Source organism: Salmo salar, chromosome 09, assembly GCF_965601325.2.
Source record: "Salmo salar chromosome 09, fSalSal1, whole genome shotgun sequence".
NCBI lineage: Eukaryota > Metazoa > Chordata > Actinopteri > Salmoniformes > Salmonidae > Salmo > Salmo salar.
Window position 1 is genome coordinate 126,847,793 of NC_138299.1, and position 25,771 is coordinate 126,873,563.

Below are 25,771 nucleotides of genomic sequence, written 5' to 3' on the forward strand. Positions count from 1 at the left end.
ATTGTAGACAGCAACAGACATAGGGAGTAAGAGTTGGTGAAACTTCTTGTTTTGAGTTAGATACAATTTGATGAACGTATTATTTTGAGTTGGATTCGACTTGGATAGAGGAGTAGGTAATGGAACATGTGAGGGAACATGCTCCAGTCAGGTTAAACCTAGTGGAAACCATGTGGTTGGACACCAATTAGTATGATATTTTAACCTGATGGATTTGTTAAATTACTTACTAATCATAGTAGCGCTGAAGCAACCAGCCCAAAGGATGGCTTCCAGAAACAGGGTCTACTATACTTACCATAAAAGTACTCACCCCCCCCCCTTGGCATTTTTCCTTTTCTTACAACCTGGTATTAAAATGGATTTGGGGGGGGGGTTGTATCATTTGATTTACACAACATGACTACTACTTTAACGATGCAAAATATTTTCTATTGTGAAACAAACAAGAAATAAGACAAAAAAACTGAAAACTTGATCGTGCATAACTATTCACCCCCCAAAGTCAATACTTTGCAGAGCCACCTTTTGCAGCAATTTCAGCTGCAAGTCTCTTGTGGTATGTCTCTATGAGCTGGCACATCTAGCTGGGATCCACTGGGATTTTTGGCCATTCTTCAAGGCAAAACTGCTCCAGCTCCTTCAAGTAGGATGGGTTCTGCTGGTGTACAGCAATCTTTAAGTCATACCACAGATTCTCAATTGGATTGAGTTCTGAGCTTTGACAAGGCAATACCAAGACATTTTAATGTTTCCCCTTAAACCACTCAAGTGTTGCTTTAGCAGTATGCTCATGGTCATTGTCCTGCTGGAAGGTCAACCTCCATCCCAGCCTCAAATCTCTGGAAGACTGAAACAGGTTTCCCTCAAGAATTTCCCTGTATTTAGCGCCATCCATCATTCCTTCAATTCTGACCAGTTTCCCATTCCCTGCCGATGAAAAACATCCCCACAGCATGATGCTGCCACCACCATGCTTCACTGTGTTCTCGGGGTGATGAGAGGTGTTGGGTTTGCACCAGACATAGCATTTTCCTTAATGGCCAAAAAACTCATTTTTTGTCTCATCTGACCAGAGTACCTTCTACCATATCTTTGAGGAGTCTCCCACATGCCTTTTGGCGAACACCAAACGTGTTTGCTTATTTTTTTCTTTAAGCAATGGCTTTTTTTCTGGCCACTCTTCCGTAAAGCCCAGCTCGGTGGACAGTACAGCTTAAAGTGGTCCTATGGACAGATACTCCAATCTCTGCTGTGGAGCTTTGCATCTCCTTCAGGGTTATCTTTGGTCTCTTTGTTGCCTCTGATTAATGTCTTTGTTGCCTCTGATTAATGTCGTCCTTGCCTGGTCCGTGAGTTTTGGTGGGCGGCCCTCTCTTGGCAAGTTTGTTGTGGTGCCATGTTCTTTCAATTTTTTAATAATGGATATAATGGTGCTCCGTGGAATGTTCAAAGTTTCAGATATTTTTTTATAACCCAACACTGATCTGTACTGCTCTACAACTTTGTCCCCGACCTGTTTGGAGAGCTCCTTGGTCTTCATGGTGCCGTTTGCTTGGTGGTGTCCCTTGCTTAATGGTGTCCCTTGCTTAATGGCGTTGCAGACTCTGGGGCCTTTCAGAACAGGTGTATATGTACTGAAATCATGTGACAGATCATGTGACACTTAGATTGCACACAGGTGGACTTTATTTAACTAATTATGTGACTTCTGAAGCTAATTGGTTGCACCAGATCTTATTTAGGGGCTTCATAGCAAATGCATATGCACGCACCACTTTTCTGTTTTTTATTTTTTAAAACAAGTTATTTTTTCATTTCACTTCACCAATTTGGACTATTTTGTGTATGTCCATTATATGAAATCCAAATAAAAATCAATTTAAATTACAGGTTGTAATGCAACAAAATAGGAAAAACACCAAGGGGGATGAACACTTTTGCCAGGCACTGTAGGTAGAGGAGCAAGCCTACATGGCATGGCATACTCTGTGCCTTGCCTCAGGGTAATATCATTGCGGAGTCCCCCACAGGTCTATTTATTACCCTCCTCATTTCAGATACATTGGCCCCTAGAGTGTTTACAGTCGCTTACTCCCCTTACAGCATGGGTAGGCAACTAGATCGGAGCGAATGTTCGGAGGGCTGGAAAATAATTATAATTTGTACACTGCAAATTCACCACAACTAAGCCCAAAAAGAGATTTGTTATTTTCAAATACATAATCATAAACCTTGATGACATTGAGACATATGTCTCTTTTTTATTAGTGGGAATACTTGGGAACACACTTCCTGAATTACATATTTTTTTAGCTGAATTCCTGGTCTTTTTTAAACCAAAAACTACACTTAACACAAATATAAATGAAACCTGCAACAGTTTAAAATATTTTACTGTTAATTTTACTGAGTTACAGTTCATATAGGAAATCAATCTTTTGAAAGAAATAAATTAGGCCCTAATCTATAGATTTCACATGACTGGGAATACAGATATGCATATTGGTCACAGATACCTTAAAAAAAAGATAGGGGCGTGGATCAGAAAACCAGTCAGTATCTGGTGTGACCATCATTTGCCTCATGTAGCACGACACATCTCCTTCGCATAGAGTTGATCAGGCTATTGATTGTGGCCTGTGGAATGTAGTCCCACTCCTCTTCAATGGCTGTGCAAAGTTGCTGGATATTGGCGGGAACTAGAACACGCTGTCTTACATGATCCAGAGCATCCCAAACATGCTCAATGGGTGACATGTCTGAAAGAACTGGGACATTTTCAGCTTCCAGGAATTGTGTAAAGATCCTTGTGACATGGGGCCATGCATTATCATCCTGAAACATGAGGTGATGGCGGCAGATGAATGGCCCAACAATGGGCCTCAGAATCTCGTCCCGGTATCAAATTGCCATCAATAAAATGCAATTGGAAACGTTCAGAACTTTTGTGACACATCACAGCACAGGTGAAAAATATATGGCAAATAGAAATCAAAACTGGATGGTTTTAAGAGATAGATGTGAGGGGTTGAGTGGAGCTGAAGGTGTGGGACTAAAAACAACAAGTTAACTAATGTAAAATATACTGGGTCCGTAAAATGTATAGAGGTTCAGAATTTTTGTGAAATTGACTTTTTTGTTGTTGAAATAGCACAGTCAAAAATATATGCCAACTAGAAAGCAAAACTGGATGGTCTTCAGCGATAGATGGGAGGGGATGAGGGTAGCTGAAGGATGGGATAAAAAAAGAAGAGGAAAAATACATTGTGTCCGTAAAATGTATATTGTATGTATAAGCTGGAAGTAGAAGCCTAAGTGTTGTTGTCCATTAGTTTACTCCAATTAGGGGATGGGTGGTACAGTTAGGGGAACATAATAAAGGAAAATATATTTTAAAAAGATACAGTGGCAAGAAAAAGTATGTGAACCCTTTGGAATTACCTGGATTCCTGCATAAATGAGTCATAACATTTGATCTGATCTATATCTAAATCACAACAATAGACAAACACAGTGTGCTTAATATAATAACACACAAATTATTGTATTTTTCTTGTCTATATTGAATACATAATTTAAACATTCACGGTGTAGGTTGGAAAAAGTATGTGACCTCCTAGGCTAATGACTTCTCCAAAAGCTAATTGGAGTCAGGTGTCAGCTAACCTGGAGTCCAATCAATGAGACGAGATTGGAGATATTGGTTAGAGCTGCCCTATAAAAACACTCACAAAATTAGAGTTTTCTATTCACAAGAAGCATTGCCTGATGTGAACCATGCCTCCAACAAAATAGGTCTCAGAAGACCTAAGATTAAGAATTGTTAACTTGCATAAAGCTGAAAAGGGTTACAAAAGTATCTCTAAAAGCCTTGATGTTCATAAGTCCATGGTAAGACAAATTGTCTGTAAATGGAGAAAGCACTGTTGCTACTCTCCTTAGGAGTGGCCGTCCTGCAAAGATGACTGCAAGAGCACAGAGCAGAATGCTCAATGAGGTTAAGAAGAATCCTAGAGTGTCAGCTTACAGAAATCTCTGGAACATGCTAACATCTCTATTGATGAGTAGCATATACGTAAAACACTAACCAGGAATGGTGTTCATGGGAGGACACCATGGAAGAAGCCACTGCTGTCCAAAATAAACATTGCTGCACGTCTGAAGTTCGCAAAAGAGCATCTGGATGTTCCACAGCGCTACTGCCAAAATATTCTGTGGACAGATGAAACTAAAGTTGAGTTGTTTGGAAGGAACACACAACACTATGTGTGGGGAAAAAAAGGCACAGCACACCAACATCAAAACCTCATCCCAACTGTAAAGTATGGTGGAGGGAGCATCATGGTTTGGGGCTGCTTTGCTGCCTCAGGGCCTGGACAGCTTGCTATCATCGCCGGAAAAATGTATTCCCAAGTTTATCAAGACATTTTGCAGGAGAATGTAAGGCTATCTGTCCGCTAATTGAAGCTCAACAGAAGTTGGGTGATGCAACAGGACAACGACCCAAAACACAGAAGTAAATCAACAACAGAAGGGCTTCAACAGAAGAAAATACGCCTTCTGGAATGGCCCAGTCAGAGTCTTGACCTCAACCCATTTGAGATGCTGTGGCCTGACCTCAAGAGAGCAGTTCACACCAGACATCCCAAGAATATTGTGGAACTGAAACTGTTTTGTAAATAGGAATGGTCTAAAATTCCTCCTGACCGTTGTGCAGGTCTGATCCGCAACTACAGAAAACGTTTGTTTGAGGTTATTGCTGCCAAAGGAGAGTCAACCAGTTATTAAATCCAAGGGTTCACATACTTTTCCCACCCTGCACTGTGAATGTTTATATGGTGTGTTCAATAAAGACATGAAAACGTATAGTTGTTTGTGTGTTATTAGTTTAAGCAGACTGTGTTTGTCTATTGTTGTGACCTAGATGAAGATCAGATCGAATTTTATGACCAATTTATGCAGGTATTTCCAAAGGGTGAATATACTTATTCTTGCCACTGTGTGTGTGTGTGTGTGTGTGTGTGTGTGTGTGTGTGTGTGTGTGTGTGTGTGTGTGTGTGTGTGTGTGTATATATATATATATATATATATATACACACAGTACCAGTCAAAAGTTTGGACACCTACTCATTCAAGGGTTTGTCTTTATTTTTACTATTTTCTACATTGCAGAATAATAGTGAAGACATCTAAACTATGAAATAACACATGGAATCATGTGGTTAGCAAAAAAGTGTTGAACAAATCTAAATATATTTTATATTTGAGATTCTTCAAAGTAGACACCTTTTTCCTTGATGATAGCGTTGTGACAACTTTGAAGAATCTAAAATATATTTGTATTTGTTGAACACTTTTTTGCTTACTACATGATTCCATATATGTTATTTCATAGTTTTGATGTCTTCACTATTATTTTATATATATATATGTATACACTGCATTCGGAAAGTATTCAGACCCCTTCAGTTTTTCCACATTTTGTTACATTACAGCCTTATTCTAAAATTGATTAAATTCTATTTTTCCCTCATCAATCTACACACAATACCCTATAATGACAAAGCGAAAACAGGTTTTTAGAAAGTTTTGCAAATGAATACAAAAAAATGAAAACAATGAAATACCTTATTTACATAAGTATTCAGACCCTTTGCTATGAGACTCGAAATTGAGCTCAGGTGCATCCTGTTTTCCATTGATCATCCATGAGATGTTTCTACAACTTGATTGGAGTCCACCTGTGGTAAATTCAATTGAATGGACATGATTTGGAAAGGCACACACCTGTCTATATATGGTCCCACAGTTGACAGTGCATGTCAGAGCAAAAACCAAGCCATGAGGTTGAAGGAATTGTCGGTAGAGCTCCGAAACAGGATTGTATCGAGGCACATTTTAAAATGTTTTAATTTTATTTAACTAGGCAAGTCAGTTAAGAACAAATCCTTATTTACAACGACGGCCTACCCCGGCCAAACCCAGACGACGCTGGGCCAATTGTGCACCACCCAATCACGGCCGGTGGTGATACAGCCTGGAATCGAACCAGGGTCTGTAGTGACCCCTCTAGGACTGAGATGCAGTACCTTAGACCGCTGCGCCACTCGGGATCCCAGATCTGGGGAAGGATACGAATACGTTTTGCAGCATTGAAGGTCCCCATTATTCTTAAATGGAAAAAGTTTGGAACCACCAAGACTCTTCCTAGAGATGGCTGCACAGCTAAACTCTGACAAAGCTCCAGAGTTCCTCTGTGGAGATGTGAGAACCTTCCAGAAGGACAACCATTTCTGCAGCACTCCACCAATCAGGCCTTTATAGTAGAGTGGCCAGATGGAAGCCAATCCTCAGTATAGGACTCATTTTACTGTGGATATAGCTACTTTTGTACTGGTTTCCTCCAGCATCTTCACAAAGTCCTTTGCTGTTGTTCTGGGATTGATTTGCACTTTTTGCACCAAAGTACGTTCATCTCTAGGAGACAGAACGTGTCTCCTTCCTGAGCGGTATGACAGCTGCGTGATCCCATGGTGTTTATATTTGCATACTATTGTTTGTACAGATGAACATGGTACCTTCAGGCGTTTGGAAATTGCTCCCAAGGATGAACCAGACTTGTGGAGGTCAACATTTTTTTTCTGAGATCTTGGCTGAATTCTATTGATTTTCCCATGATGTCAAGCAAAGAGGCACTGAGTTTGAAGGTAGGCCTTGAAATACATTCACAGGTACACTTTCAATTGGCTCAAATGATGTCAATTAGAATTCTCTAAAGCCATGACATCATTTTCTGGAATTTTCCAAGCTGTTTAAAGGCACAGTCAACTTAGTGTATGTAAACTTCTGATCCACTGGAATTGTGATACAGTGAATGATAAGTGAAATAATCTGTCTGTAAACAATTGTTGGGAAAAGTACTTGTGTAATGCACAAAGTAGATGTCCTAACCGACTTGCCAAAACTATAGTTTGTTAACAAGAAATTTGTGGAGTGGTTGAAAAAAACAGTTTTAATGATGCCAACCTAAGTGTATGTAAACTTCCGACTTCAACTGTAGCTGTGCAGCGACGCTCCCCATCCAACCTGACAGAGCTTGAGAGGATCTGCAGAGAAGAACGTGAAAAACTCCCCAAATACAGGTGTGCCAAGCTTGTAGTGTCATACCCAAGAAGACTTGAGGCTGTAATCGCTGCCAAAGGTGCTTCAACAAAGTACTGAGTAAAGGGTCTGAATACTTATTTAAATGTGATATTTCAGATTCAGATTTTTTATAAATTTGCAAAAATGTAAAAAAAAATAAACTGTTTTTGCTTTGTCATTCTAGGGTATTGTGTGTAGAAACTATTTAATCCATTTTAGAATAAGGCTGTAACGTAAAAAAATGTGGAAAAGTCAAGCGGTCTGAATATTTTTCCAAATGTACTGTATATATATTTACAAAAAATGTATATGGGGTATTGGAAATGATGCAGACAATTACATTGATGGAAGCTACAATCTATCTGCAGTATTAAAGCTGATTGTGTTTGTTGTCTATGCTTATGCCTGCCCATATCATAAGCCCACCGCCACAATGGGGCACTCTGTTCACAATGTCTGCCATCTGCCCGGTGCAGTTGAAACCGGGGTTCATCTGTGAAGAGCCAACTTCTTCAGCGTGCCAGTAGCCATCAAAGGTGAGCATTGGCCCACCAAAGTCGGTTACGACGCCGAACACGCAGATGAGCTTCCCTGAGACTATTTCTGACAGTTTGTGTGGAAATTCTTTGGTTGTGCAAACCCACAGTTTCATCCGCTGTCCGGGTGGCTGGTCTCAGACGATCCTGCAGGTGAAGAACCCGGATGTGGAGGTCCTGGGCTAGGTTACACCTAGTCTGCGGTTGTGAGGCCAGTTGGATGTTCTACCAAAATCTCTAAAACAACATTGGAGGTGGCTTATGGTAGAGAAATTAACATTAAATTCAATGGCAACAGCTCTGGTGGACATTCCTGCAGTCAGCATGCCAATTGCATGATCCCTCAAAACTTGAGACATCTGTATTATTGTGTTTTGTGACAAAACTTCACATTTTAGAGTGGTCTATTATTATCCCAAGCACAAGGTGTAATAATCATGCTGTGTAATTAGCTTCTTAATATGCCACACCTGTCAGGTGGATGGATTATCTTGGCAAAGGAGAAATGCTCACTAACAATGACGTAAACAAATTTGTGCACAAAATTTGAGAGAAATAAGCTTTTTGTGCATATGGAAAAGTTTTGGGATCTTTTATTTCAGCTCATGAAACTTGGGACCAACACTTTACATGTTGCGTTTATATTTTTGTTCAGTATTAAATCCACCCCCCAAAAAACGTTGGCGGACCAACTTTTTTGTGCGGGTCGGTTTTGGTTCTGCGGGACACCTGTTGCTGACCCCTGCCCTACAGCCAATAAATGTGTCTATCAACATGCAGCACCGTGTATAAAAATATGTGTACAAATGCATTTCGATGCAAATATATATTCTAATTTCCCTTATTCTCCTCTCCACTGGATGTCTCTTTCATGATTTTCCAATTTTCTGTTCTCATTCCATATCTCCCACCCATCTCTCTTTTCACTCTTTCCTCCCACAACCCATTCCTTCTCTCTCACTGTTTGTTATTTTCTTTCCATTATTCCAAATTACTCATCCTTACAATCCTTTAACGCTAAACTCCCTGTCATCCCTGTTAAAGTCATCCAGATAAACCCTTGTCTTATCTGTATGGATGAGTGTTTGGATAAACCATGTCACTTTGAAAAAGCCGAAAGATATCCTATACAAAGTTGTTACATTCAGAGACTTCCGAGTGTTTTTCTCTCAGTGGGGTTCTATCTGACTGGCTTAATCCAGATGTGACGGCTCCACTCTATTTACTGTACCCCCAAACACCTGGGTAAACAATCAACAGATGACTAGGAATCTTAAGAGGGGGGGTTAGAGAAAAAGAGTGGAGGAGGGGCCAGTGACTCTGGCTGTTGAAGGGCTGTTAATGAGGGTTCAGTCCATGAGTCAGCGCTTATGACTTCCAGGGGTTATAAATGACCGTAAGACTCACAGGGAGAGAACAGAATAGACACAGTGTCCCAGACCACTCTTAATTATTATCTTATTAACGCATGTCAACAACTAAACAGCCATGGAGCCATAGATTCAGAGAGAGACATACCATGGTTTGTCAGAGATTAAGTAAAGGCCTCATTGTTTCGGCCTCACACTAGTGTTGGGCTCTCAACAACAGAAACAGTGAGTTTTCATTATCTTACTTAGCAAGAAGCATATGAAAGGTTATATCAGTCTGTTAGGAGCCTTTTCCCTTTGTTCTAAGCTTCCATAGACTCATAATGAGATCCACTGACTGTACAAAGACACCAGTGCCCTCGCTCTATCTCTGAGAGTAAGATGGATGAAGTGTCTGTGGGTATTGATTGGCACCTGGGGTGCAGATCATATCTATCCCATCCCATACATCTCTGACACATTGTCTTATACCGCCTCTCTCAATGTTTTTCTATTTTAATTCTCTCTCTCTCTCTGAACAGATAGAACTAGAAGGCCTTGAGAGGGAGGGACGGTGGAACTGACACACAACCTGCATCTTATCATTCTGCTGCAATGTTTGGGCTATAGGCATGATGAGGGGAGATATGGCATTACTGTGTGTGTGTGTGTGTGTTTGTCCACTGTGTCCAACGTTGTCCCTCAGGGCTGACAGCAATAGCTGTCAGGCCTTTGTGAGTGAGCCAGACAGCTCAGTCACACACACACACACACACACAAAAGGTGTGATGAAAAAGGGGGTGATGCTCCCATCTGAGGCCAAAGGAGAACAGACACATGGACCACTGCTCTCTCCCTGTGTGTGTGTGGTGTGTGTGTGTGTGTGTGTGTGTGTGTGTGTGTGTGTGTGTGTGTGTGTGTGTGTGTGTGTACACAATACATGTCCCAAATGTTTGTAACACAATTTACTTGGAAAGAGTGGAAATCAATTCAGTATATTCTTGCCAGTCAAATGACCTCTCTCTCTCTGCAGCATGGTGAGTTGAATGCTGAATAGTTAATGGGAAGATAAGTGAATTTGATGTTTTAGGTGGAGTGTGAAGTCATTGTCACATTTAGCATGCGGTTATTCATATTTGGCTGCTAACAGTGTGTGGCTTACTCAGTTTTGGCAGTGGAAACATTTGCCTGAGAGTGTAAGAGTAAATATAGCATCCGCACTGCAATTTGCTTACGCTTGTGTTTGTATGTTCGGCCGGCCATCTGGCTGTATGACTGTGTGTGTGCGTGTGTGTGTGTGTGTGTTGGGGGGCGAACTTGTGAGTCAGATGAGGATCTGTTTCACAAGTGTCTGTTTATGTTTGTCTATCTGTGTTGGAGGGAGCGTGGCGTCTGTCCCTTATTGGTCTGTGTAAGGTGTTTCACTGGTGTTTGTGTGCGTGAATAAGTATGTAGGGGGGTGTGTGTGTGTGTGTGTGTGTGTGTGTGTGTGTGTGTGTGTGTGTGTGTGTGTGTGTGTGTGTGTGTGTGTGTGTGTGTGAGAGCTGTCTGGCTCTCTCATCAGCTTCTAGCACTTTGACTCAACCACACACAGCAGCTGCTGCTGTCAGCCCTGAGGGACAACGTTGGACACAGTGGACAAACACACACACACACACAGTAATGCCATATCTCCCCTCATCATGCCTATAGCCCAAACATTGCAGCAGAATGATAAGATGCAGGTTGTGTCTCAGTTCCACCGTCCCTCCCTCTCAAGGCCTTCTAGTTCTATCTGTTCAGAGAGAGAGAGAGAATTAAAATAGAAAAACATTGAGAGAGGCGGTATAAGACAATGTGTCAGAGATGTATGGGATGGGATAGATATGATCTGCACCCCAGGTGCCAATCAATACCCACAGACACTTCATCCATCTTACTCTCAGAGATAGAGCGAGGGCACTGGTGTCTTTGTACAGTCAGTGGATCTCATTATGAGTCTATGGAAGCTTAGAACAAAGGGAAAAGGCTCCTAACAGACTGATACAACCTTTCATATGCTTCTTGCTAAGTAAGATAATGAAAACTCACTGTTTCTGTTGTTTAGAGCCCAACACTAGTGTGAGGCCGAAACAATGAGGCCTTTACTTAATCTCTGACAAACCATGGTATGTCTCTCTCTGAATCTATGGCTCCATGGCTGTTTAGTTGTTGACATGCGTTAATAAGATAATAATTAAGAGTGGTCTGGGACACTGTGTCTATTCTGTTCTCTCCCTGTGAGTCTTACGGTCATTTATAACCCCTGGAAGTCATAAGCGCTGACTCATGGACTGAACCCTCATTAACAGCCCTTCAACAGCCAGAGTCACTGACCTCTCCACTCTTTTTCTCTTTCCCTCTCTTTCTCCCCACACCTATAAACAGGTAAACACACAAGCATTAAAATGCATAACCTTCACCCAAAATGTAGACTTTCATTACACTGAAATGCACAACTAGCAATTTGTTATTTTTTACATTGATTCACTAACTGTACACATCAATCTTGATGTGACATGTCTCGTGAATCATAATGTCTGGGTTCCTCTGTGCTGTACATGTTTAGAATAGATTTACAATACTTCTCTGTACTGTACATGTTTAGAATAGATTTACAATACTTCTCTGTACTGTACATGTTTAGAATAGATTTACAATACTTCTCTGTACTGTACATGTTCAGAATATATTTAGAATACTTCTCAGTACTGTACATGTTCAGAATAGATTTAGGAGCGATAGAGGAGTGTGTGCTAACCATGTGTGGCTGGGGGTCAGTGGAGAATGCTTCCAGCATGTGTGACTGAGAGTGATTTGGGTTTTGGCGTTGGCATGGGCCACACTGGATTGTCCAAAACAGCAGATTAAATGTGGATTATAGCCGTGCTCCCATCCCGATCGCTGACTGCTGCTCTCTTCCCAGCTCACACCTCATGACCTTCCGAAACCCAGCACTCTACTCTGATGGCTGTGTTGCCATGACGATACCAGCCCTATAGCTCACCTATAGTGTTATCAGTTGATTACTGTGGAGTGGAGGTCTCTGTGAGGACTGCTGTGAGACTGTGAGTGTACTTGGAGCTACTCGGGTAGTAAATATGGATTAATCACGGCTGTGCTGTGTATAATGAAATCATCAATACAAAATGCAGCTCCAGTCACTCTACTTCTCTTGTGTGTGTCCATCGGGGGGGGCTGAATGTGTTTGTTTTCAGGCCAGTGGTAGGACTTCATGAGAAGTAGATAGTGTGGGTACTGTCTCATGTCAGAGGTCTACAAATGAGATTTACATCCGTACGGCATAGCCTTTAGACCTATATAGACACAGAAAAAACACAGACACGGATCGTTACCTTCTACCCATCTACACACACATACAGTATTGGCTCTATATCTTTCACAACAAACCACACAAAAACCCACAGCCAGTGACACACACCCACACCCACACCCACACACACACACTTAGCACTGAGCAGTGTGTACTGGCTCTGCCACAGAGGGTGTGTTCCGGTCTTGAGGGCTATCCTGGACGTCCATCTCTGTCACATTCCAATCGGTGACAGAAGGAGCAGAGGGGCGCCGCTCCCCTGCCAACAGAGTGCCACCCACACTCACACACACGCAGACACACACAAGCCAACAGACACACCCAAGCAAACAGATACGCAAAGACACTCACACACACAGCTGTTGCCGAGCTTTAGAAAGCTGATTGTGTAATGTCTGACATTCCTGTGTTCTTCCCGTGCTCTCTAAGGTGGGTGGATTTGTAATGGACAGCCCAGTAATCATTATTTCAGACTATTTGCATCATGTATTTTGTGTGTATGCTTGACTGGGTATGTGGCTGTGTATTAATGTAAGTGTGTCTGTGCTGATGGTGATGTTTTATATACAGTACGTAAGCATGTGTGTGTACGATTTCATACACTGTATGTGTGTATATGTATGGACATATAGGTGTGTGTGTGTGTGTGTGTGTGTGTGTGTGTGTGTGTGTGTGTGTGTGTGTGTGTGTCTGAGGAAATAGGCTACATTCTCTGGGGAGAGTCGATACAGTATTGGCTAAACGGGACAGATTCTGACCTGACCTGAAGCAAGACGTACTGTAGCTGTGGGCTAGGTGCCAAATGGCCTGCTGTCAAGTCAACCAGGTCCTATTGATGCTCAACCTTGTTAGCCTGACACAAGACAGGAACGAGGCAGCCAGGGACATACTTTATAGAGAGAGTTAAAGGGATGAAGCCAGGTAAAGCAGCAGCAGAAGCCAGGGAAAGAGGGAGCCCTTTAAGAGGATTACACAGCAGTATCACATGGGGAACGCTTAAATCATAGGGCAAACAAGCCAGCTTTGACTCTTCACAGCTTCTTTTGTATGGATCGCTTTTTCAGCCATCACCTACTGAAAAAGACTGGAATACTTTCTAATAACATGACCTAGCCTATTTATTTATCTAACCTTTATTTAACCAGGCAAGTCAGTTAACAACAAATTCTTATTTACAATGACGGCGCTGGGCCAATTGTGCGCCGCCTTATGGGACTCCCAATCATGGCCGGATGTGATAGAGCCTGGATTCAAACCAGGGACTGTAGTGACGCCTCTTGCACTGAGATGCAGTGCCTTAGACCGCTGCGCCACTCGGGAGCCTAAGACAGATGGAACACATACACTTCTCTAGTGTCTTTTTAATATTAGTGTATATCATTCGTGTTCGTGGTTATCAATAAGATTCCATCATAGATCAACCATGTCTGCAACATTCTATACAACAGGTCGTGAGAGATGTTCTCTCCTGGGTGTAGAACGACTGTTATCTGGCTTCCATCCACAGATGACAGTTCCAGTATGATTTGATAGCATTGTTATTGCTGGTGTTTTTTTCTCAGCTTGCTGGGTAGTTAAGTTGCCTTTCTTCACTTTAGCTGGTCCTCGGCTCAAATCAGAGCTCACTTTTCTTCCCATCGGTTGTTGCCATGGTAACTGGCAGAGGAAGTTGGGTGCGAGGGGAGAGAAGAGGGGAGGGAGGGGGTTTGTGGGTAAAGGCACCAGGGAGCCCCCCTCCTTCCTCTCGTACCCACTTTCCTCAATCAACATATTATCTCCAGGGGTTACATAAAGAAACACTTAGGGAAGAGTGACATTCATGACCCTATGGTTTAACAGGGCTGTTCTTCCTCCATAACAACAATGGTACAGCAGCATCACTTCAAATGGCATCTCTGTATTTTTTTTTTAGCAAGCAAACAATGCAAGCTGCTCAGTGGTTTGTACGCGGACGGTTGTGTCACGCTTGTCGTTAGAAATGGCGGACCAAAACGCAGCAGGTATGTGTATACTCATCTTCTTTATTTAACGGAAAATAAGGAAAAAAACCAAACAAACACGTATACAAAAAATAAACAAAACGATGAACGACAAAATTACAGCCTTGAAGGCAACACAGCAATCCAAAGACAATCTCCCACAATTAGACAAACAAACACACCCAACTAATATAGGACTTCCAATCAAAGGCAACACCACACAGCTGCCTTCAATTGGAAGTCCACCCCAATTAACCAAACATAGACATACAACTAACTAGATAACACATAGAAATACATAAACACAGACCATAAACCAAAAACCCGGAAATACTAAATCAAACACCCTATTTTCCAAAACACCACCCCGAACCACATAAAACAAATACCCTCTGCCACGTCCTGACCAAACTACAATACCAATTAACCTTATACTGGCCAGGACGTGACAGGTTGTGACAATGCTTCACTCCGAAAAAGAATGTATAATTTCACATGTTGGTGCACACTGTTAGTTACTGATCACTGTAGATACAAATAAACCTCCCCCTGACTTTTGTCAAAAACTTTTGAGAGAGAAACCATGATCAAATTAAAAGAAGCAGTTTGGGTTCTGGGCATAATGTTTTGACTGTGGATTGGATGAAAACACAGACAGGGTGTTCATTTAACGACAAACAAATACAGGCTGTTGAGGGGGAGGACAGGAGTACTACTCAGCAAGTTTTGGACGTTTTTGCAAGATTCACAAAAGAGATTTCCTTTTAATGTTAAACAGGGTCTGCCGACAATGGTAGCAAAAATGCTTCCCCCCAAAAAAGAGAAATAGTATCTATTTGAAGCTTATTCTGTTGCAGTGCCAGGCAGAGATAGGGAGGGAAAGAGAGGGGGTTAGGGAGTGAGTGAGATGGTAGGAGCAGGAGCACAGAAAGACAGAAAGAGAGATAGTGAAGGGAAAAGAGGAGAAGAAGCAGGTGGGGGTTATGGGCATAGATAATCTAAAGCTATTCGATGGCATTAAACAAACTACTAGGCCTAATGCCTAGAATCCTCCATTGGCCCTGGTGCAGATTAAGGTTGCTGGTTTGCCTGTGGAAGCCATTATATAATTCATTCTCCCTGATGAGATTTTGTTCTCTCATGGCATTTTTTTTAGTCAAGGAAATCTCTAGCTCCTGCATTTTTTGGTGATTTTTAATCCCTGTCTGTAACTAATTCGACAGTAATTTGATGTTTTTCCTCTGTACCTAATACTTTTTCACATCCCGTGAGTGATACAGCGCTAGCTGGCACAATGCTCTAGAACTGCTATAGTGAATACTCAGTCCTAAACTGGCGACAAGGGAAAAGCATTTCATCTTTTCTCTACTGCATTTCCATCCGGCACATCAGATTACAGGTGGGCGGATTGGGAGCATGTCTTCTTTTTTACCTCTGCAGCCTCTGTCTATGATGAGAGGTAGGCCTACATGTGAGTAGCAGCTGACTTTGGGTCAGATGAAATATGCCCCTTGAAACCACAGCTGTGGCATGTGCAGGCCAGTAAAGCCGCTCCGATTGGTAGGTTACCAATTCACCCACATCAGCTGAACCGCATCCAACTATTTGGCAACAAAGGTGACAATCCCACTTTGTTCTATTGTCATCACTTCATAAAAGTTATCACAATATTGTTAATGAGTTCCAGGACCAATGGATTGGTATCGTCAGACGCAGGTGGGTAAACCTGTGCCCTGCGCGCATGGAGTAATAATGATGATTTATAATACTGGTTCAATTCAAGTGTGAATTGCTCTGAACTCTTCGAGAGCTGAAAAAAAAAGGCTCGTGTTAAAATGCCTGCTGTGTTCGTATGAAAAATGAATGAGAAGAGAGCTTTGAGTGAGAGTGTCTGAGTTCAATTGACAGTGAAAAAGGAGTGCCTCTGAATCCCACTCACATAATGAAATCGTAGCCCTACGCTATACAAAAGCAGCGCATACACTTGTATACATACGTCTCAACATGTCACATTAAGCACACCACTGAAAAATCACAGTGAATTGCTTCACACCCCCACTACCACAGTAATCTCTCTATCCCCCCCTGTCACACGAACAGAAATAGCACGTAAACGGCAGACAAGGTGCAAAGTGTCATCGGTTGCTAAGGGGAAAGGAAAAATGGGAAGACAGAGATGGTGTGTTACAAAATTAATTACAGCAAGATCCACTTTAGCAGGGACTGAGATGAGTGTTACGTGTTAAATGAGCCTGACGCTAAAATTAGACCATGAAGCAGAGAGATGTGTCATGTCCCTGTTTTAAATGACTGTTGCGCTGGAGATAAAATGACTGGAAGTAGCACGGAAAAAATATTCACGTAATAATTGTTATTTCTCTAATATACAGTGCATTCGGAAAGTATGCAGACACCTTGACTTTTTCCACATTTTGTTACGTTACAGCCTCATTGTAAAATGTATTACACTCTTACCCCCCCATCAATCTACACAATATACCCCATAATGACAAAGCAAAAACCTTGACATGGACGGTAAAAGTAGATTTTTTTAATGATTCACTTGGCCAAAAGCAACACTTTTGGATACTGTATTTTAAGTTGGTTTAACAGTATTTCATACTTGCTGTGCTTATTTCCTGTACACAAACGGTGAATGATGGTGGGAGAACAAAGTGCAGTGTTCTGGAAAGTCTGGTTTGATATGCTTTAGGATATGGGTTGAACTTCTATAGGAAGAGTGAAGTAGAGGTTATTGACAACTATAAGCATTTGGAAAGTATTCAGTCCCCTTGACTTTTTCCACATTTTGTTACTTTACAGCCTTATTCTAAAATTGATTAAATAATTTTTGTTCTTCATCAATTTACCTGTTTTTGCTTTGTCTTTATGGGGTATAGTGTGGAGATTGATGAGGAGAAAACCCCCCGATTTAATCCAATTTAGAATAAGGCTGTAACGTAACAAAATGTGGAAAGAGTAAACGGGGGCTGAATACTTTCTGAATGCACTGTAGATATTGTGCTCAGCAGATGAATGTGCTCTAGATGAATCCCTTGTTCTACCTTATCTAAAGGAACAGTGACATCCTTACCTATCACTACTCATCGTTCCCACAACTCCACCTCTCTTATCCAAGTTCTCTCTCTCTCTTGCTCCTGCTGTGCCCAAAGCTACTTCAGTCTCTTTAATCCAATATGTTTTATTGGTCTTCTACTATCCTTTCTCTCTTCACCACTCCCTCCAGTTGTTAACTGTAACACGTATGTATTTTCTATTCTCTCTCTCTGTGTGCCTCTCTCATACAGGATTCTTCTGACCGTGGTGGTGATCTTTCGGATCCTGATCGTGGCCATCGTTGGCGAGACGGTGTACGAGGACGAGCAGACCATGTTCATCTGCAACACCCTGCAGCCGGGCTGCAACCAGGCCTGCTACGACAAGGCCTTCCCCATCTCCCACATCCGCTACTGGGTCTTCCAGATCATTCTGGTGTGTACGCCCAGCCTGTGCTTCATCACCTACTCTGTGCACCAGTCGGCCAAGCAGCGTGACAGACGCTACTCCTTCCTCTACCCACTGCTGGAGCGTTCGGATTACGGGCAAAGTGGCGCCAGGAAGCTTCGTAACATCAACGGCATCCTGGTGCACCACGGCGACGGTGGCGGGAAGGACGAGCATGACTGCATGGAGGTCAAGGAGATCCCCAATGCACCGCGGGGGCTCACACACGGCAAGAAGTCCAAGCAGCGCCAGCAGGAGGGCATCTCGCGCTTCTACATTATCCAGGTGGTGTTCCGTAACGCACTGGAGATCGGCTTTCTGGTGGGACAGTACTTCCTATACGGCTTCAGCGTGCCGGGCATCTTCGAGTGCGACCGCTACCCCTGCGTGAAGGAGGTGGAGTGCTACGTGTCGCGGCCCACCGAGAAGACGGTCTTCCTGGTCTTCATGTTCGCCGTGAGCGGCATCTGCGTGCTGCTCAACCTGGCAGAGCTCAACCATCTGGGCTGGAAGAAGATCAAGGCAGCCATCCGGGGCGTGCAGGCCCGCCGGAAGTCCATCTGCGAGATCCGCAAGAAGGACATGACCCACATGTCGCAGCCCCCCAACATGGGCAGGACCCAGTCCAGCGAATCCGCCTACGTCTGATGGAGACAGGTCTATACGCTGGGTAAGTGCGAGGGCAGGGTAGGGAACGAGTGGGACGACCACTCCATTCCACTCTCTCTTTTTAGAGTTTTAATGGAAAGAGGAGGGGGACAGTGAAAAAAACTGCCAAGGAATATTTGCTGTATTTTTTATTCATTATGAGACCAGCTGCACCTGTTCTTGTCAAACCTTGTCATGTGTATGATTTTTTTTATTGGGACGTTCCCAAAGTGCTGTATGGAAGTCTTTAAGGAGAAGCTTCTGGCTGTTGTAGGGTTTCCGGGCCAGGGGCGGTGGGGTGGAGAAGGGGACCGAAGGGTATGCTATGTCATGATGCTGTTCTGGCTTATGTCATCCGTGATGAAGAGAGCAGGAGGGGTCGTTAACTGGGAAGGAGCGGAAGAGCTGTCGCAGCGATGATCCGACTCTCCACAAGCAGCACACAGGGTGTCGACTCTCTATCCCCTCTTTGCTGGTGTGGAGAGAGAATGATGTTCCTCTCAAGCTGGTCTCCAGAGATTACGATGACAGAGAGAGCCAGTGTTCGGGAGTCCTGGACCTGGTGCCAGAAGAAACTGCTGTTTACATTTTGTCTCCTGGCAAATAATTATTAACACAAACACCATGAAGGAATACTGAAAACATTTTTTCTCTACTTCTCCACTGCTGGCACCTGCACCATTGAGACTGAGGGTGTATGACAGTAATGTCTTCTCCTCCGTGTAAACTTTAGAGACAACCCCAAGGAGGTCACGCATAAACGACACCTCTACAGTCACAAACCGTTCCCCGCCACACCAACACCCCCACCAACATCTCTCCAGCATTCCAGCGTGTTGCGTGTGTTTGTGACTGACTGAAATAAAGATACAAATAAAATGAGAGCGAGACATAGGGAATAAGAGAGAGTAAAAGAGGAACCATCTCCTTGCAATCTCTATGGAGAAGAACCAGATCATTGTATTACTAATTTAAAATGTTTATGATATCATTATTATGAGTTGATTTATTCTCTTCGTGACAAAATTGGTACCATACTTTGGATTTACTTCTTGTTTGAAAGTTCCTGCATAGTATTTCCTCTTTTAGTTGAGAGAGTATGTAAAAATAGATGTATTTGTCTTTATGGAGGGAGGGGAGGCAAAGAAACACATGGTTGGGTTTCATGAGAGTACTTTTGTTGTTCATTTCAAAGCATTTTGCCTCCGATCGATGGAACTGAATTTGTGTCTGAGAGGAGGATCGCATGAGGTATTTGAAAAAGGCATGTACACAAGCATTGCTTCTAAAAGGAACAAAGTGTTGTCATGAATTGTACTCCTGACAGAGAACATGTTCACCTACTGGTTTGTGCTGCATCTCTCTCATATGTGGTGATCAGCAGGCATGCCTTTAAGAGACAAAGAAAAGATTGACAATAAGCGCTGTACCATGATCCTTGAAGACAGACGGGAGAGAGAAAGGAACTCTCATTGGGAAAAGCTCTGTAACACCAGCAATAAAAGCCCAACACACTTGCTCAACGCCACTGAAGACAGGGTTCAGCTTTTCTACAATAGTGGTACACTCTAAAAGGGATCCCACATTTACAGCACAATGGCCTTTGACCCTGCAGTGAGGCCAGACATGGGAGGTGTAAGTGGTGGGGGGGTGGGGGGGTGTCCTTGTTGTGGATATATTGAGGGAGTGGTTTGTACACTGAGCAGTAGTAGTGTCCATGGCGATGAAATAATAAGGCCAAACATGACCAGCTAGGTGCTTCACCATACTGTACACTGTGCCTGTGTGTGTGTGTGCTTGCATGTGTGTGTGCTCCTTGGTTTATGTCCCATCCAGAGAGAGAATCCCCGTCAGCATGGTTCTGCTTGAGTGGAAATGCTTGGGCCGGAACATTCTCCTGGTGTTCTACCCCAGGATCATATGGGAACCCTGTAATGGGGGTCACCCCAAGCACTGCCAAGGGACACAGCCTGGAGTGTGTAATCTCTATAAAACACTCTGTAGGGAGAGGGGGGAGTTGCTGGTAGACATTGACATCAACACTATGTGTTCTTTTGGCACTTGTGTCTGGTACACTGTAAAACAGAGTAGACTGCTCAGGTTGGAGATGTTTGGGTTTACAGTGACACCGACTGGGCCCGGGCCAAACCAACTCCAGCCGAGAGGGGAGGACAGGGAGGAACAGTCCCAGGATGCATTTCACACCACTCAAAATTTAGATGACGCAAGCCAAGCAGAGAAAACAGACATGGGAGAGGAAATATGGCTGTCAGTATCAGTGGAATATGGAAAGCCACAAAGCCTTTAGTTGCACATTTGTTTGAAAAGAACAGGAAATGAACAATGTCCTAAACAGAACGACAGAAAGCCATGACATCGCTCAGACAGAGCCACGGTCTCTAAAAACAAAGGCCTTGCTAGTCATTCAATTACAGAGGATTACAACCACCAAGAGACAAGTTTATGGAGATAGAACGGTTCAGAACTGTCCCCATGTAAGATGGCTGACAAATTGTTCCATTCAAGAGCATTGGGGCTCTATGAAATCAGCCTCTCGAGTTGTATCTCTATGTATGAGTCCAGCTATCCATGCTCCTCCTCTCAGTCCTCACTGAGCTACTGACATGGTGGTATAGTCTTATTGAGGTGTGACTGGTGAAGTGGCCAAAGAAGACTCTTTATTCATTCAGTCTTGTCTGTGATTCACCCTTTGATACTAGTAGGTAATCTCTAGTATAGAATTAGTCCCCATCTTCAGAGCTCGTTGAATGTCTGTGGGATTGGATGTGGCGGAGCCCTGTTCTTAGATGACCGCTGAGAGGGTGTAATAATAGAGGTTAAGGCCGGGCTTTCTTTAAATGATCCTGGGCCCTTCTCTTTAAGAAATGGCTTGGTAAGGTTGGTCTGAAGTATAGTATGGATATACAGGACTCTCCAGTCCCCACATCTCTCTGCTCTCTGGCTGCTCACCACTGCTCTCCTGTCTGGTCTCATTGAGGGGTATATAACAGGGTTGGGATGAGGACACTTCCCAAAGTGAATACTTCCCAAAGTGAACACTTCACAGGGTTCTAGCGGTCCAATGCTCTCTCCAGTCTATATGTGAAAATTATGCAATTTTCTTTTCTTGATTTGTTTCCTTTTGTTCCTGGCTTGTGGATTCATTTTATTGTCTGTCGCTCTTGTTTTTCTACAGTGATGTAATTGAAAGACAAACCGGAAAAGTATTATTTTTTTTCCTATGTAAAGAACAAAACATTTGCAATGTGCAAACTGGGGCAGTGTGTTTAAATGTAATGCACAAGTATTGCATCCTTCCCTTGCCAAAGTGAAATGCAAATTACATGGGGTTTCAAATGTATTCTTTTTTAAGGCATGTACAATGGCTAGAATAAGCATGTTTCTACCTGTTTTTAAAAACTCAATCTTAAAGAAGAAGAAGAGGTTTTTTTTTAGTCGTTGTCCAAGCTTTTGAGATAAAACGTGTAAAGTCTTGATGTCAGGAATCTCTAATTTCCAACTCTTTTACAAGTCAGTACCAACTCAATTAGTCATTTCTAAACGGAATAGCGTAGGGTTCAGCCCTGCTGTTTTTTACCACCATTTTGAGAAACTTTGAATTACCTGCTATAAAAAATATTTTAAATAACAACACTTAAGATGCGGATACTCTGAATTATACTTGTGTACTGTAAGACAAATGTTTCAGGGTAAATAAACACTACATTGACAAAATAGAGGAAACAACATTCCAGAGTAACGTAAATGAATGACGATCTAATGAATTAACTCTGATGAAAGAATCAGTGAAGCCCTAAGACACAGTGACATTATGGGGACTGTGTAGCCCTCTGCTTCAGGTCAACACATTGAGGGCTACTGCACATCATACAAACAGTCTCAGGAATTATGCACTTCTAAATGATTAGCAATCTTTGAAAACAAGGTTTTTATTCATATTTCTACAACTAATTCAACAAAACTTTTCTAAACGCTATCAGACAACACCTGCATCCTTTCTTAAACAGGGAACACCATAGAGCTCAAACGGGCACATAAAGTATTGTCAATCAGTACACACATTAGTATTATTACATAACTTCTTGTATCCAAGCCTCAACCAGCCCTCTAGCCTGAAACATTGGTGCTAATCTACCCTCATCCTGTGATGCATTGAATCAGTGACAAGGAAGGTCATTTACCAGGCAAGTTCAGATAACTATTTCCTAGGAGATGGAAGCAAGGACCTACAGACAGCTCACAACTCTTCCAATTGGCAGGAACGGACACCATCTGTGGTGGCAGAGAGCAAACCCTGGAGGTTGTGACACTTTTAAATACCTGCTGTACTGTCACTCTAGCACACTACTACCCCCAGCTCCACCTGTCCTAACCTCACATGTAGGGCTGCATCAAACCAGTGGCATGGGGAGTGTGGAGAGGTAACAGACCCAGGTTTACGTCATCAGGTCTGGCACCGCTCACTCTTGAGATAAAGGGACCCGTCTAAACATTTTAACGAGACCGGCTGTGTTGAAAGTTTTATAAACAAGGGCTTTATAGTTTCAGCACAGACAGTGTCTTGGTCTCCTTCATCCCCCTTCACCATAGAAACAAAAACATAACATACTGCTATCCCAATATTTATCTCCCTAAGAGGACGTGGTGACCCATGTTTGTTGCTCAAGGACTTAATCAAACCTTTATCCTTGTGCCAATGGGTGATACGCGGTGCCGTCAACTTCACTAGCCTGAAAGACGAACACATCGGAAGTCTTGCTCAGGAATATCTAAACAAGGCAACAGCGACATAACGTCCCCCCACGAATGATGATACTTGTTACATTCCTTTAGCATCCCACTCTCCACTCTGAGAGTCGGAGCCATGATGAAGCCAGCTCTGTCTTGTCATGTGAAGGACATGGCACATGCTGAGTCCGAGGCTTCGACGTGCTATAAGTGCACTCGATGCACGGTGCTGATGTAGTCGACACAAACAGCCACATCGAGCTGGGTTAGGCATATTTTTTTAGTTTATGGGGGCAATTTACAACCCTTTAATCTCTCATGATATCAATAGTGATGAGGTCATTTCATTCAACCGAGAGCTACTAGATCTAGTGAGAACGGGGCTAAAGGCCGTGAGGTTTTTCAGAAGGGAAGCTTTAGTGTGGGGAAAATGCCTACGTGTACCGCAGCAGTCCCCTCACCTGACACATTGGCCCTTTGTGTCATCAAGTAGCATAGTTAGCGAGCTAGAGTCAAACGATTTACAAAAAGCTTTTGATTCTTGATCAACAACACCGCTGCACTGTAAAATGAACTTAGGCTACTTTACAGGAGTGGTTGTTATGGTTCCGTCATGAAAAAGAATATCAAGAATGCGTTCGGGTACGAGAGTGGGTTGAGGACGTTCGGGTACGAGAGTGGGTTGAGGACGTTCGGGTACGAGAGTGGGTTGAGGACGTTCGGGTACGAGAGTGGGTTGAGGACGTTCGGGTACGAGAGTGGGTTGAGGACGTTCGGGTACGAGAGTGGGTTGAGGACGTTCGGGTACGAGAGTGGGTTGAGGACGTTCGGGTACGAGAGTGGGTTGAGGACGTTCGGGTACGAGAGTGGGTTGAGGACGTTCGGGTACGAGAGTGGGTTGAGGACGTTCGGGTACGAGAGTGGGTTGAGGACGAGGTAATGTCTATATTTGGCTCGGTTGCAACCACAGGGTACCAAAATGACTAAACGTCAGGTATATTTGTTCTTAAGGAGCAGAAAGGGAAACATATTAGCTGTAGAACATTAATTGTTTCATCATAGCTCTGTATATCTCCAACATCTACATGGATGTGAAAAAAATATGCCAAGAAATAGAAAAAAAACACGCGTTTGTGATTTTTAATGGAAAATCTGTTGTTTTGACTGCAGATTTCATTTTATATCCAACTGACCTTATTTGAAGGCTTCTTGACCATTGTTTCTGACTTGTGTACTGTATGTGAAGACTGAATAAAACCTTGAATGTTACACATGTTGAGCTTGACCTTACGGTGATTGATAGTGTGCAGCCCTATCTGAAGGAATGTTGGTGTCAAAATGTCAAAACAAAGTTCTGCATGTGTTCGTGTGTATGAGAGACAGAGAGAGAGAGATGGGATACTGAGATGTCAGAATGTCCAGGTGAATGGAATCGAAAAACAAAAGCATAATATCAAATGACACATCAAAATGTGCTGCTGATGAAATGATAAAGCTGACCAAAAATAATAACAATTCCAAATCGTTGCTCGCACTAACGGCATCAGTGATAATAGCGAGGGAAAGGGAGGAGAGAATGCTGTTTGTGTGTGTGTTCGGGCCAAGGTCATTAAAGGAAACTAAAACAAAAATGAATCGTGAAAAAACAATTTAGTAAACTAAATTAATTTAAATAATTAACAAACAAGTTTGGAAAAAGTAAAACTATACTGAAACTATTATCTTTGACTCCAAAACAAACTTAAAATCAATAAAAAGCATATGAATTATGTTCAGTTTTAGTCTTTTTCCCTAAACTTTCAATCTAGGTTTTCAATGGGGTTTAAAAACTACTGAATCTAGTTTGTGCATCACTATCACTAGATATCACCAGAGATTATGGAGGAATTGAGATGAAGCAGAGAGGCAGTTTCCCATTGAAAAAAAAGGGTCACGGTTCAGGTCGGTGTAAGTGGGCGTTACCCCTCTCCCATGAGCATGCTTTCTCGGGTAGCCTAGCGACCAGCAGGCAGAGACGACTGCTTCAGGCACTTTGACAACTAAAATAAAGTTGTTTTTCTCCTAATCTACTTATTGGAAAGATGTCAGTCTGGGCTCAGAATGCTCAAAACACATCCAGCCTGTCATAAAATTACTCCCTAATCAAATCAAATTGTATTAGTCACATGTGCCGAATACAACAGGTCCTTACAGTGAAATGCTTACTTACGAGCCCCTAACCGACAGTGCAGTTTCAAAAAATATGGATAAGAATAAGAGATAAAGGTAACAAGTAATTAAAGAGGAGCAGTAAAAAATAACAATATATACAGGGGGGTGCCGGTACAGAGTCAATGTGTGGGGACACCGGTTAGTTGAGGTAGTATGTACATGTAGGTAGAGTTAATTAAAGTGACTATGTATAGATGACAACAGAGAGTGGCAGTGGAGAGGGGGGGGGTTCAATGTGAATAGTCTGGGTAGCCATTTGACTAGATGTTCAGGAGTCTTATGGCTTGGGGGTAGAAG

At 42.7% G+C, this 25,771-nt stretch overlaps 1 protein-coding gene across 2 annotated transcripts in view; it reads left to right on the forward strand.

Annotated features, from left to right (window-relative positions):
* Nucleotides 1-24,532, forward strand: part of LOC106612612 (gap junction delta-2 protein) — a 29,554-nt gene extending 5,022 nt beyond the window's left edge. The window contains exons 1-2 of one of the 2 annotated variants that reach the window (XM_014213946.3): nt 12,604-12,812; nt 17,671-24,532. In XM_014213946.3, the coding sequence (XP_014069421.2) occupies nt 12,775-12,812; nt 17,671-18,514 (882 nt within the window). In that variant the 5' untranslated portion in view covers nt 12,604-12,774 and the 3' untranslated portion in view covers nt 18,515-24,532. Of the gene's footprint in view, nt 1-12,603; nt 12,813-17,670 lie in introns of those variants that run through there. The other variant, XM_014213945.3, reaches the window with a different exon arrangement.
* Nucleotides 24,533-25,771: the final 1,239 nt, after the last annotated feature.